This window comes from Neolamprologus brichardi, chromosome 23 (genome assembly GCF_056152115.1).
Source record: "Neolamprologus brichardi isolate AB-2024 chromosome 23, ASM5615211v1, whole genome shotgun sequence".
In the NCBI taxonomy this organism is placed as follows: domain Eukaryota; kingdom Metazoa; phylum Chordata; class Actinopteri; order Cichliformes; family Cichlidae; genus Neolamprologus; species Neolamprologus brichardi.
In genome coordinates, this window is record NC_142125.1 from 4,067,291 (window position 1) to 4,081,563 (window position 14,273).

General features: G+C 43.0%; 2 protein-coding genes across 2 annotated transcripts; one reads left to right on the forward strand and one right to left on the reverse strand.

The window, feature by feature from the left end:
- Positions 1–228: 228 nt before the first annotated feature.
- Positions 229–10,930, reverse strand: hdgfl2 (HDGF like 2). The gene is made up of 16 exons (XM_087836535.1): positions 10,695–10,930; positions 10,015–10,091; positions 9,371–9,512; positions 8,817–9,026; positions 8,248–8,370; positions 7,298–7,366; positions 7,014–7,194; positions 6,786–6,870; positions 6,363–6,660; positions 6,151–6,284; positions 5,981–6,048; positions 5,779–5,849; positions 5,582–5,683; positions 2,755–2,914; positions 2,518–2,635; positions 229–1,372 (listed from the first exon to the last, which is right to left on the reverse strand). Exons 1-16 carry the CDS (start codon positions 10,764–10,766, stop codon positions 1,273–1,275), a joined length of 2,010 nt encoding a protein of 669 aa, XP_087692661.1. The 5' UTR covers positions 10,767–10,930; the 3' UTR covers positions 229–1,272.
- Positions 10,931–11,938: 1,008 nt separating this feature from the next.
- Positions 11,939–14,208, forward strand: fh (fumarate hydratase). The gene has a single exon (XM_006800427.3). The coding sequence runs from the start codon at positions 12,147–12,149 to the stop codon at positions 13,644–13,646; it is 1,500 nt and encodes a 499-aa protein (XP_006800490.1). The 5' UTR covers positions 11,939–12,146; the 3' UTR covers positions 13,647–14,208.
- The last annotated feature ends 65 nt before the right edge of the window (positions 14,209–14,273 follow it).

Consider the following 14,273-nt stretch of genomic DNA (forward strand, 5'->3'; position numbering starts at 1 on the left):
AAAGGGCTCGTCCTCCCCACCCACCCCGTCCTCCCCACTTAGCGTCTGTTGTGAGCCAGAAGGTTTATTCTCTTAATCCTAAAAAAGTTACACAACTCCGCTGATATTTTAACCACTTATCAGAACACAGTCAGTGTAGCATGTGAGAATAATGACTGCATGGAAGAGCCCCGACTGTCAATGTGGCAGGTCAAAACACCAAAAAATGTAGTAGAACCAAAACCATGCTGATATTTTTATTCAAGTCTAGTGATAGAAATACTTTACCAATTTACATAGCACTAAAAACACCGGCTGTATGCACATGACAGAAAAAAACATGTCCAAAAAAAAAAAAAAAAAAAAAGGCTGCAGCTACATGAGATCTCATTAGCTTTTAAGGGCAGTTTTTGTTTTTAATGTGTGCGTTATTCCATTTATTAAGCAGACACTAGGGGAGAGGAGAGTACAAGGTGTTTAACTCCACATAGATTATTATTTTTTAGACAAAACTGTATCTATCTGAAAACGAGGCTATAAAAACAGTAGGTGGACCTCAACCAGAAAACAGTTTTAAGTGACTCTTTACATTTCAGACTGGATTCACTGGATCAAGACCAGAGAATTAAAAAAAAATACTTAACATAAAAGACAAGTAGCATTTTACCCCTCCCACTATGGCAAACACACAGATAGGAGGCCTTTGTGATGTTTTGCAGGCTTTATAAAAAAAAAAAAAGAAAAAGAAAGAAGCCAACAGATGTAAGAGCTACACACACACACACACACAAAAGCATAACTCATTTCTTCCCATTTTCTTCATCAGATTCAGTTTCATCTCATATTACCCCGCTCTATATAGAAGAGCTAAAAATGTAATCATTTGACATACACACAGTATGAAAGACCAAAGTAAGAGTTCAGATTTTAGAAAGAAGAAAGCAGCGAGGAGCTGGCGGGAGTTTGGAGTGAGGATCCAGGACGGCCAGAGTGTCATAGAAAAGAAAAAGTACATCTCGGAAACCAAAGAGTGTTGCGTGGTGCCGTTATCTAGCTCACTAATAAGCATGTCGTTTCTGATGTGATGAACAAATGGACTAAAAATGGGCCTTTCCTGGTTTGGTATGGTTAGAGTACAAAAATGTCTAAAACATGAACAATGAAGTAACAGATAAGGTAGGAAATGCTGGGTGTGTGTTGCAATGTTGTTGGGTCAGCAGCACTGCGTCATGTTAAACAGAGGCCACCATCTTTTAGCACTTGGTCCACTGCAGTGGTCGGTGAGGGATGCTTTCAGCTCTCGACGGCAGGTTGTTCCGTCTCCGCAGAGATCGAGTTGTCCTCTTCTTCGTACGTGTGCGTTTGCTGTTCGGCCGAGCTGTCCGGGCTTCGCCTGAAGAGGATCGCAGAATACATGTAAAACAAGATTACGCCCAATAATGTTTATTTAGTAAATATCATGCATCCAACAATGCAGGCACCTCTTTAGGAGTTTTCCTACACTTAACCTGACGGCACCATAAGACGTCTTACCGAAGGTGTCTTTAAATACTTTGTGTAGCGTGCTTTTCAAAACCCTTTCATACAATTTTATTTATTTTATATAGCAGACACATAGTGGTTAAACGAGTGTGTCTAACCAAATGTATCAAGTTTTATTGTTAGACGTTGCCTGACACATATTTATCTTCCCTTATTTGTCTTTCAAGGCTCTGATTATTCTGACAGTATGTGTGTAAATGACCTTTAAATTTGGTAAATATTTTTACATTTGTTTGAAAGGTATGTCGGTTTTATTTTGAAATCCATGCTTTTATTTTGAAACAGGAAACTGTCGCAAAACCGTTAAAGGGCTTGTTAGTAACGTTTCTTTTAGGATATGGTAAATAGTGTGCCTTAAAGTGAAAAATATGTACGTTTCCTTTGCCAATTAGTACCTGGCTGACAGTGGCACAAGGTTTGTTAATGTTTCCTTTAACGGAATAAGTTACATGCAATCAAAATGTCATTTAATAGAGTTTGTTGTTAACCTTGACCTTTATGTGTAGTTGTAAGTTAGTGAGGTGATATAATGAATTGAGTGATGTAAATTTGATGTATATGCTATATGTGAGCAGGAGAAATTTGTTTCCTTTGATGGTATTAATATTGCTGGTTTTGTTTTGCTCCTAGCTCTTACGGTGTCGTCACTGAATGTTTCAATAAAAACATTTCCAATAAAACCTCTGTGAAGCATCAGTATAAGAGACCATCATTCAGCCAGGGACGCTACAATGTGTTCTTATTTATTCATAAACTGTTTGTCCTGTATGAGATATGGTTCTGATTGGATATTATTCCCATTGGTTGTGGTCCTGTGACCAATCACAGGCAATTTAAGATGGTACCCCCCTCCCTATGTTTAATTGTCTAACGAAGAGCAGGCATGCTTGAAAACATCATACATGACATCATCTGATTATAGCAAACGAGACACATTTTTACTAATATGACATTTATCCCAAGCTCGCATCCTGTCACAGGTGGGTTTACGCTCACCTGTTTGGACTTGAAGCCGTATCAACGTTGTTCTCGTCTTGTACGGGTGACTTTGGCTTTTCCTCTCCCTCTGTGTCATTTTTTTTCTGCTCCGATTCCCCATTCACAGGTGTGGAATCTGCTCACGGCAAAATCAGATTTAAATAAGCGAGCAGATAAATCAAAAAGAAAGTGCACTAGAAAACGTAGAAAACAGTAGAATCCAGATTTTAGTAAATCCCAAACGAGTGCTCTTACCTGTGTTTTCTGTCTCTTTCTCCTCATCATTCTCTGGCTCCTTGTTCTCAGTTTTAGGTTTAGCTGCCACCTCCGCCTTGCCCACAAAACGCAGTTTTAACTTGTTGTAGACGTCGCTAGCTTTTTCCATGACTGCAGTGCTGGCTTTATACCGCCGGATCTAAAATGAACACAAACATGTCAAATAAGTCCGGTAACATTATATGAATTTGTTCAAATAAAAAACACGTAGATTGCTAAACATACACTTGCTGAACATTTTATTAGGTACATCTGTTCAGCTAGGGCTGTGCGATACGACCAAAATCTCATATCCCGATATTAAGACATCTGTCGTCCCGATAACGATATAAATCACAAGAATGTAACATTTTCTGTAAATTCTGTGAATCTCGGGCAGCTCGACTTGAAGGCATGCATCGGTTAAAACACTCGTCGAGTGTTTTAACCGATGCATGAAACGATACATTTTTAGACGTAACGGCCGCCGGTTTCTTTGTGAGTATTTATTACACGGCGTGCTGCGGGGAAAAGCCTGTTTTAACGTTTGAGTCTAAGGTTTATTTTTTAGCAGCTGGCGGCTCTTTTTTACTTCTCACTCGTAAATAATCTGCTCTTTCACGTGATTCAGTTTATTTTGAAAAGTCTTGAACTTTATTGTGAAAGGTTAATGTGGAAACGAAACCAGCGGACACGCGATGGTTTTGCCATCGTTGTTGCTAACGACAATGCATAAAAACAGGCGCTTGTCCATCTGTAGTGTGGTTATATTAAAAATAAGACAAAGAGAGAACTTTAGGAAATTAATATAGCCACTACAGTGACCATCAAAACCATGAAAAAATATTGCCCTAAACAGTTTATTTTACGACACCACAAAACAAACGATAGCGTAAAATGAAACGATAGACGTTTTTATATCGTTATCCGATATATATCGTTATATCAAACAGCCCTATGTTCAACTGCTCATTAAAGCAAATATCTAATCAGCCAATCGCATGGTAGCAACTCTGCGCATTGAGGCACGCAGACACGGTCAAGATGACCTGCTGAAGTTCAAACTGAGCATCAGAAAAAGGGAGACTTAAGTGACTTTAGTTTTTTTTAATTGTTACTGTATGGAGGGCATCTACTAGTGGCAAGATTTAGGAAAATCAGTACAAGTGTTCCAACAAAAATAGTGAACTTTTTGAAAGCAGTTGTTTAAAAGCAGTTGTGGGGGCTCGTCCGGGATTCCGGACGAGCCCCCACTTATGTTACGACCCGGCTCAAAGCCGCAACATAAAAAAGGAGACCAATACCAGAGTATGGGTGAGAAGAGGTTTTATCTTAAAATGAAAAACCAGGTTGGCTAAAATGGCTGATGCCACCAAGGCAAAGACTAGTGAGCTCCCTGGGAAGCTTGCCTCAGGTATGCTTTTATCCACACCTGACTAGGTGTGGCCAATTAGCACCAGCTGAACACACTGAGCAGATTAGAGGCTGCAGAGGGACATAACACAGTTGACTCTCAGTCTCGTAGATGTCCAAAGCCTCAATAAACATGACCATTAAACCCTGATGAGGCTTTAATAGTCTAACAAAAACAAAAACTAAACGTAAGGATATTTTCTCTGTTTTCATTTTATTTTGTCTCCAAATTCTCAATAATTTCACTTTTAATCTTTCCAAAAATCCAGTTTTTATTTTTAACTACAATGTTTTTCCCCATATACAGTTTCTCCATATTTAGCACAGTTTTAGTTAACTATTGTAACTTTGGGTACTGAATGAATTTGCCTAAGTATTTCAGAAACTGCTGATCCTACACATTTATCTCTATGGTTTACAGAGAAAACACACAATATGGCTGCTGAACATGTCTGTCGCTTTATGACCGGGCTGTACCCATCTTCTGAGTTCACAGTCATCAAAAGTCACCACATTTCAATCCATCTGAGCACATCTCCTCAGGATTTGCATTACAGATGTGCAGCAACTGTGTGATGCTATCATGTGCTGCACCTTGTCGTATCCATAGCAACAACTTCACCAATTTCCACTTGGGCTGCGACTTAACCAATTAACCTATTAACCAATACCAACCTGTTATACGTCAGCTGGTTTACCTGTGAAGGTGTGATTGGTTCATTTGAAAACTTTTTTTTTTCTGTTTCCTGTCCTTTATTTAAACACAAATTGGTTTCTATGTTATTATGACCCTGATGAAAGCCACAAGCCGAAACACGCTGGTCAGTTAATAAAGTTGTTCCTCTTTACCTTTAAGTGTTGCTGGAGTTCCTGCCTTTTTGTATCTATGCCATGTAGAAGTAAGGCGGTTTAGAAAGCAGAAGAGTCTCCAGCACTGTCATGTAACTAACAAAGTGGCCAATGAGTCTCCCAAAAAAGACTCGTGCCTTTCCTCTTATTATTTCCCATACTTTTACAGAGGTGGATACACATGAACAATTGATCAAACTTCAAACAATGAGGTCAGCGTGTGTGTAAGTAATCCCTACGAGCCAAAGCTTCACGCTGCTCAAAGTTAGCCAATCAAATACTTAAAAACTGGCTTAAAGGCAGAAGAACCAAAATGCCCTGTTTTGGACAGGCTGCATCAAAGCCCAGTGTCAAATAAGTATTATTGTGAACGGTGACTTATGCAAAGTTACTCTACAAGTGTTTAAGAGTAAAAACACAAGGGCAAAACAGTTACTGCTCAACCAACCTTGTGTTGTGTTTTGACTACTTGAGTAAATTTTAGCACAGGTTTTCCAGCTTAAACACCAAAAGGAGCTGTGCACCTAGAAGTAAAGAACTGTGGAGCAACACAAAAGAAATTCACCTTCTTTAGTGTGGCAATAACTTCAGCGTTCTTATGTAGGATCTGGCTGGTGACAGGAACAGCCTCGAGCTCTTCCAGTGCTTGTAGACATCGCTCTATGTCCTGAAAACCACACAAACCGAATTTTCACGCCAGAATAAAAAGAAACCCAAAACATTTATGTGACCATATTAATCGTCGTCTTAAGTGTTACGTACTGGGTTGTCCACTTTAAGTGCAAACTTTATATCTGTATGAAGCTTCTGTAGCCTTTCTCCAGGTGACGGCTCTGCAAATAAACACACAAAGTACTAAATTATCGCTTCATCCGTTCTTGACAATGAACACAAAACTGAACTCGTCTCTTTCTCTTATATAAATGACACTGCCTGTTTTCAGCCAACAGCGAGAGTCACTGACCCTTTTTCTTTTCCACCTTCTTCTCCGGCAGCTTCTCTGGTTTGCGTTTCAGCTTTTCAGGCTTAGACCTAAGACAGAGAGGAGACTCTGTGATCCGTGTACATTAATGTTTGATCACCTTCTCCTGATGAGCTGTGCATGCAGTAGTCTGTTCCCTGTTGGGCACTCACCTCGCTCTGGACCTCTCCTCTGACCGTCTGGCTTTCTTCTCTTTCAGCTCTCTCTCTTTTCGTTCTTTCCTCTCCTTTTCTTTCTTTATTTTTGCTTTCTTCTGGTTGTCTAGCTTCTTGGGTGGCTTCTTTACCTTTTGATGGGAAAGTATCACGTATAATCCCATTTCTTTAACAAAAGCAAAAACATTACTTTATGTTAACAGACGTACCTCAGCTGGTGCCGGAGAATCAGAGTCTGAGGGCGCAGGGATAGGTGGTGGGGGGGGTTTCTTGGACTTCTTCAACGGGTGATCGTCTATACCTTCATCTGAGCTACTGCTGCTGTCGCTTTCACTCTCTTTTTTACCCTTATCTTTGTCTTTTTTCTTCTTCTCCTCTTCCTCTTTCTCTCGCTCACGTAGCCGGCGGAGCTCTTCGGCTTCCTCCTTTTTTCGCCGCTCCTCCAGCTCTCTTCTGCGTTCTTCATCTCGTTTCTTCCATTCGCTGATGCGGTCGGGTTCACTGTCACTGCGAGAGGTGGGAGGGCAAGGTAACCTTAATTATGCCAAGCTAATGTATGGAGTAGAAGTTCTCTTACTGTTTTAAGCTGTGGTGCATAAATCGTTAAGAAGAAATCCTGGGAGCGGCCTGACCTTTCGCTGTCGGAGGACGATGAAGGCGCTCGTTTTGCCGGCGCAGGTTTGGGTTTCCGTGCTCGAGGCTTTGGCGCCGGCTTCTCTGTGAATCAGAAAGACACAAGCACAGACTTTGAAAAACTCTGCACTAACTCACGAGCAAAGAATGGCTTCTAAACATCTATCTGCATCGCTACAATTGTAGATGAAACTGTAGTAAATAAAAGAGCAAAACTAAACTCGCACCTTTCTTGCGAGCCTGTGGGCCCTTCCGCGGGGGAGGATCTGATTCCGATTCAGACTTTGAGCCAGACTGGGATTCTGAGCCAGACAGAGCCGGTCGAGGCTTCTCGTCCTCCGAGTCGCTGTCTGCTACTTTCTTCTCCGATGCCGATCCCGAGTCTGAATCAGAGTCGGACGAAGCCTTCTGCAAGGTCACAGAGAAAAAGTAACGAAAGCTGGAAACGCAAAGAGAAGACACCGAGTTTTGTGGCAGGTAATTCTTTCTGTGACGGGGCCTTCTGGTTCACCTTTTTCTTCCCTCTGCCTCCTGCTTTCTTCACACCTCGTCCACCAGATTTCTTCTCTGGAGTAAAATCCTGGTGAAGAAAAACAAACATCAAATGATTCACAGCTGAGACGTTAGAAGATAGAGACACGAAACAAATCCACAACAGCAGTTTGTCTCCTCCCTGCCCTGAAAAGGCCAATCAAAAGCCATATTGGAAAATGGGAAGAAAATTGGGAAATTAATTGGAATAAAGCTACAATTTACTGCACTGCAAAAAAAAAAAAAGGGGGGGGGGGCCTTAAAACCTTACTTTGAGGCAAAACCCACCAAACTCTGACTGGTCGTTCTGTATGTGCAGTTTTTATGCCACCATGACCAAAGAAATTTATTTCATCCATCCATTCGCTTCCGCTTATCCTTTCCAGGGTCGCGGGGGGTGCTGGAGCTTATCCCAGCTGTCATAGGGCGAGAGGCGGGGTACACCCTGGACAGGTCGCCAGTCCATCGCAGGGTAAACACACAGGGACAGACAACCATCTGCACTCACATTCACTCGCACATTCACACCTAGTGGCAATTTGGATTATCCAATTAACCTATCCCCACAATGCTGCATGTCTTTGGACGGTGGGAGGAAGCCGGAGTACCCGGGAGAACATGCAAACTCCACACAGAAAGCCCCCGGCCTCATGGTGGAATTGAACTCAGGACTTTCTTGCAGTGCAGCAACAATGCTAACCACCGCTGCACCGTGAATTCATTTCATTTCATTTGTAAATAGTGACTACAGAGGTGCTGCCAAGTTGGCAGCAGAGTGGTGAGACTTGTGTCAGGAAGGGCATCCAACATAAATAAATCTACCAAATCAAACACGCGGCTACTGCAACCCATTTATGAATGACAGGCAACCAAAAGTGGCTTTGAGCGTCAGACTCCTCCGCAATCACGCGCGTACGCACATGTTATTACCTGATCACTGTTTTTCCCAGAGTCAGACTCCGAAGGTGTGGGTTCTGATTCAGAAGGAGATCCACTCTCTTCTTCATCTCGGTCGCTCGATGAGCCTCGTGCCTTTTTTGGAGGAGGAGGCCGCTGAAACAAACAAAAAAAAAGTACTTGTGAGAAAACAGAAAATTTGAACAGGTCACTTGAGATATAAAAACAATCTCACTGCTCAAATATTCAAGTCATGCAGACAAATCCCTTTATTCCTGGCTCATTAAGCTTTCGTCACTGCTGCGACAACATCGGCTAAAACAAAAAAAGCCACCAGAAAACGTGTGCTCTTCTTTCAACTCTTCAAATTCTCGGTAACTATTCATGAATGACAAATTGTTACAGTAACTTGGCATCGGCTGATGGTAGTTGGTCATGTAAGATGCCAGAAAAAACTCCTTTGTGGCCCAAACCGTGACCAAGGAAACCATTTATTTTAATCAAGCTCGACATCAAAAACAACAGGAGTGAGTCTTAAATCAAATCACTGGACAAGTTGTAATGACACACATCCACTAACAATATAATCCTCGTATAATTACCTTAGGAGCCTGTGGCTTTCGCTTCATTCCTCCTCCTCCTCCGCCCCCTCCTCCTCCTCCGCCCCCCCTTCCTCTGTCTTCACTCCCAGAATCTGAATCAACCTCACTTCCTGTGTGTGCTTTCCGAGGAACCGGGGCGTCCTCCTCATCGTCCTCCTCGTCGCTTCCTCCTCCTGCATTTTCAGCCTCGCTGTCAGATGAGCTAGCTGGCTGCAGACAAAACACAATAAAATACAATAATAAAAAAATATCTGAATGGGGCGACAAAAAGGGGAGAAGCAGCAAAGATCCTGGTGAAGAACAGTAGCTGCTTTGGTAAAGGTCACACAGGCCAGCCTCTCCAAGTCTGAACAAGGAATTTTCCATGAAAAGGAAAAGTGGATTCATTTGAATCAAACCAGTCGCTAACAAGTACATCCTGCAGATTCTAAATCTATGATCACAAAAATCACCCAAATGAGGGTTATGAAAAAACAAATACGCTTCCAGTATCTTTTATATTTCATGCTGAATTATGCGTGCTTCAGGATTTCGGGAAGATGACGGAGACTTACTACAGGTGGGGCGCTGTAGGAGGCATGTGGATTGTTCTGGATCTCCCATAAGCCTTCATTGAATCCCTTCCTTTTGTTGGGTTTCCCATATCGTTCTCTGTACTTTTCATAGGCAAAAAGGTCCTTTGGTGCGAGGAATGCTCTTTGAAAACAGAGAAAATAAAGAAAACGTGAAGCAAACTGACGGGAAACGATTTGATGTCCCGGGCTTTCAGTAACGAACAGGATGTTTATACTTGTGTTTAGGAAGGCTGGTGTTCGACTCCAGACTTTGAAGCAGATCACTGTGCCACCTAGTGACAGATTAAAATACTGCAGGTGCCATCTTGTCAAACAGATGGTGTGTCTCACCAGTTCAAATATGTCAACACATCTTGTGGAAACATACTGCGCACTAAGACTGACTCAAATTAACAGTAGTTTCACATCAAAGTAGTTATATGTGCCAACGTCGCTCTACCAAAGGGGATTTATAAAAAACAGGTGAGCCAGAGCCTAAATTCAAAAGTGGAACTACCAAATTTAACCAGAAAAAGTAAACATGGCTGATGAATGTCAGCCAATGTGCAGGTTTACAACACCTGCATCCACCCAAGATTAAACAGTTCTGCAAATACACTTAACTCTAGTCTCTGTGTACTTACGTTTCATGTGTCCCAAAGAAGAAAATGGGGATTTTATTAGGAGGTGGTTTCACTGCTCCATCAGCCACATCTTCAATCTGTTTAAAAAAAAAATCATAATTTTTAAAAGCATGATTTTCAATGAAGAGAGCAAACAGATGACATGTCACACATTCACTGCAGACACAGGACTGAACACACAACTGTGGCTCGGAAAGTTGTTTCTGCTCATCAGAATCCCGGTAAATGTGCCACTTCAACGGTCAGCCCCTTGGCCATTTGTGCAATTAGCAGTTAAAACAACAACAAACGCAACCTGATAGTCGTTTTATCCATTTTAATGCGCAGGGAAATGTGTTTTACAATATCAGCAAGTTTTTAAAAAGAGGAGGGGGAAAAAATCCACATTTTTTTTAAACGTCATCTCCATAAAAACAACGTTAGCTGGGGTGGTGAACGTCTCCGTGTAGGTTAGGCCACGAGCATCTCATGCAAATTTTGCCGCTCATACGCTGACAGTGGGCCTGTGCACACCTGCAGCCTGTCAGCCCTGCAGAGGTAAGCCTACGCTTTCTGTTTGTCTGTATCCATAAACGTAGTGGAGAACATCTACAGAGAACCTTCTACAGCGTCCCGTGCAGAGCAGCCCACCCCCTCCTCCGCCTCTCAGACTGCTGCTGCTGTTAACGTTGCTTGCTTACCCTGGCTGGCCAATGGGGGTATCCCTTCATCTTAGCAAAGACGAGGTCTCCGGGCTGGAAGTTGTGTGGCATTGTCCTTCTCTTCTGCACAGCCTGGGTTTAAAACGGTTTAAGATACGCAGTCTTTCTGTGTCTCTCTTGGTTTGATGTTTTCAGGTCGACACGAAACCTGGAAACGGTGGTGTTAGCTACCAAGCTAACAGTATACTAACGTTACCGCGAGAAGCTGCGTGAAGCCAGACGCTACGTACTAACGGTTTCCGCTCCAGGGTGCCAAGTTAGACTTCAAAAGAAAAGACTTTAAAAAACGACTCAATTAAACAGTAAATTATCTTTTCCTTCATATAAAAATTTTTTTGGCCGCGATTAAACAAATTCTAGTTTTCCACCAAAGAAAAATCACGAAAATATTTTTTAAGAGTGTAGCTTAAATTTACACGAACTAAATACATATATGCAAAATTATACAGTTCAGTTCCACATGTTTACATACTCAGACATACTATAGACATATACTTATGACTATGTTATTTGCACATTTCATGGTCTGTAAACATGCAATATCCTTGAATACATACATGCATTTACATACATATGTGGGGAAGTATGTATCGCTCCATTTTCTTCTGCTTATCCAATCTCCCAGCTGTCATAGGAAGTAAGGCATGGTACATCCTGGACAGATAGACACAGAAAACTATTTACGCACACATTCAGTGTTCAGTTTAGATGCACCTCTTTGGACTGTCGAGCAAAGCCAGTGTACCAGGATACAACATGCAAACTCAACACAGGAAAGCCCCAGATGTGTGAAATGATTTGAACTTGGGAACTTTCTGCTGTGAGATTATAGTACTAAACACTGCATCACTATTTAAACCTGTGAATATGTGTATGCGTATACATATCAGTATATTTGGCTGTTACTGAAATTTTGTGCACCATGCAAGGGTGGTGTAGCTGCATTTTCGTTATGCTTGTATAATGACAATAGTCTTTATAATTTGTGCTTTTCAAATAGTAAAACACAGAAACGCGAAGTAAGACAGACATTCTTAAAAGTAAAACTATAAGCACATCAATCCCAACAAGCTTCACACATACCCAATATCACTTATTTCACAACAAAATGTATTTAAAAGTCGTCTTCAGGTTTGATTAAACGCTCAATTTTAAATGACTGAATTATTTAAATTCTTGACTTTTATTCTTTTAAGTCAAACAGACTTCCCGGTCGCACCGGAAATAGAGTTGTGGGACGGTTGGAAAGCTTCATTAATCCGGATGAAGCTGTCTCTTCGTTTTCTCGTGATACGACAGCCACAGCGGAAATCCCGCCTTTCTTGCCTCGCGATTGGCTGACCGCCGATCAGTTTCCTGATCACCCAATGACATATTACAATGTGGAAAGCAACGTTGACCTCCCCCCGAAATCACCTCTAGTGAGAAGCCATGTTTCGGTCTTTAGGACGCGTTCAGCAGTTTAACTGCAACTTCCTGACTCTGCAGAGGCTCAGCGCTACCTCTAAACTCCGCATCTGCACGTCCAGAATGGCCAGCTCGGACTACAGGATTGAACGGGACACGTTTGGGGAGCTCAAGGTCCCGGCCGACAAATACTACGGGGCCCAAACTGTCAGATCGACCATGAACTTCAAGATAGGGGGACCAAGTGAGAGAATGCCCATCCAAGTGATCAAGGCCTTTGGTGTCCTGAAGAAAGCAGCTGCTCAGGTGAACAAGGAGTACGGTCTGGATCCAAAAATAGCTGAGGCAATCGTCCAGGCTGCAGATGAGGTTTCAGCCGGTAAGCTCGATGATCATTTCCCTCTGGTGGTATGGCAGACTGGCTCTGGAACTCAGACTAACATGAATGTCAATGAGGTGATCAGCAACAGGGCTATTGAGATCCTGGGAGGGAAACTGGGCTCCAAGGATCCAGTTCACCCCAATGACCATGTCAACAAGAGTCAGAGCTCCAATGACACCTTCCCCACGGCCATGCACATTGCAGTAGCCACTGAGGTCCACCAGGTCCTGCTGCCCGGCCTGCAGACTCTGCATGATGCACTTGCTTCAAAGGCTGAAGAGTTCAAGGACATCATCAAAATTGGGCGCACACACACTCAGGACGCTGTGCCGCTCTCGCTGGGCCAGGAGTTCAGCGGTTACGTCCAGCAGGTGAAATACAGCATTGAGAGGGTGAAGGCAGCCATGCCCAGGGTGTATGAGCTGGCAGCTGGAGGCACGGCTGTAGGAACGGGACTCAACACCCGCATTGGGTTTGCTGAGAAGGTAGCCTCCACCGTTGCTTCTCTCACAGGCCTGCCGTTTGTAACCGCTCCCAACAAATTTGAAGCCCTGGCAGCTCACGACGCCCTGGTAGAGCTGAGCGGGGCTCTCAACACTGTGGCCGTCAGCATGATGAAGATCGCCAATGACGTCCGCTTCTTGGGGTCAGGACCTCGCTCAGGCCTTGGAGAGCTCATCCTACCAGAGAATGAGCCAGGAAGCAGCATCATGCCGGGCAAGGTGAACCCAACCCAGTGTGAGGCCATGACCATGGTGGCAGCCCAGGTGATGGGGAACCACGTGGCCGTCACCGTCGGAGGCAGCAACGGACACTTTGAACTCAACGTCTTCAAGCCGATGATGGTGAAGAATGTGCTGAACTCCGCACAGCTGCTCGGCGACGCCTCCGTCTCCTTCACCAACAACTGCGTGGTGGGCATCCAGGCTAACACGGAGAGGATCAACAAGCTCATGAACGAGTCCCTCATGCTGGTCACAGCGCTTAACCCACACATCGGGTACGACAAGGCGGCCACCATCGCTAAAACGGCTCACAAGAAAGGCTCGACCCTGAAGGCTGTGGCCGTGGAGCTGGGCTATCTGACCGAAGAGCAGTTCGACCAGTGGGTGAAGCCCTGTGACATGCTGGGACCAAAGTAAACTGACAACCCAAGGAAAAAAAAAACAAAACTCTTTTACACAAAAGAAAAGAGTATTTAAGTAAATCAGATGTGGAACTGAGTAAGCATTTTTTTTTGGATCCTGAACTTTTTATCTCTCAACAAAAAATCTGGGATACTGTTGTATAATGCAACTTGCGTAATATCTGGCATACTGGTAGAGTTCAAAGTGCACTGTGTCATGGTCCTTTGATATGGAAACTGGAGCTGCATCATGAAACAGCTGATGCAGCTCTACACACCTTTTATCTTTGTGTCTTAACAGGGAATGTTTTAAGAATTAGCAGCAGTAAAGCTTCGTCATCAATATGACTTAATTTTGTACATGTAAACATGTAAAGTCCTTTTTCTTTCCTTCCAGAGTCAGAATACTTTTAACTCCTCAGCTTGTAGTCGATATCATCGCAGCTCGGAGTGCCATTGTGGTTGCTTCAAAACACTACATAACATTGTACCTCGTGTGTTTTGGTTTACACGATGTGTGCCATTTATGCCATGTGTCCGTTAAATGAAATGCATTTATTAAAATAAGTTCAGTCTTATTTCAATATTTTTCTTGCCTACATGCACGCACATTAGCATGATTGGTTAAACATCTGCTGTATAA

Excerpts from the sequence above, each read along its gene's own strand:
- hdgfl2 (XM_087836535.1), bottom strand. The coding sequence starts at position 10,766 with ATGCCACACAACTTCCAGCCCGGAGACCTCGTCTTTGCTAAGATGAAG. Across the intron at positions 6,049-6,150 it reads GAGGAGAGGTCCAGAGCGAG|GTCTAAGCCTGAAAAGCTGA; the intron begins GTGAGTGCCCAA and ends TCTCTGTCTTAG. Across the intron at positions 5,684-5,778 it reads CACTTAAAGTGGACAACCCA|GACATAGAGCGATGTCTACA; the intron begins GTACGTAACACT and ends TGTGGTTTTCAG.
- fh (XM_006800427.3), top strand. The coding sequence starts at position 12,147 with ATGTTTCGGTCTTTAGGACGCGTTCAGCAGTTTAACTGCAACTTCCTG.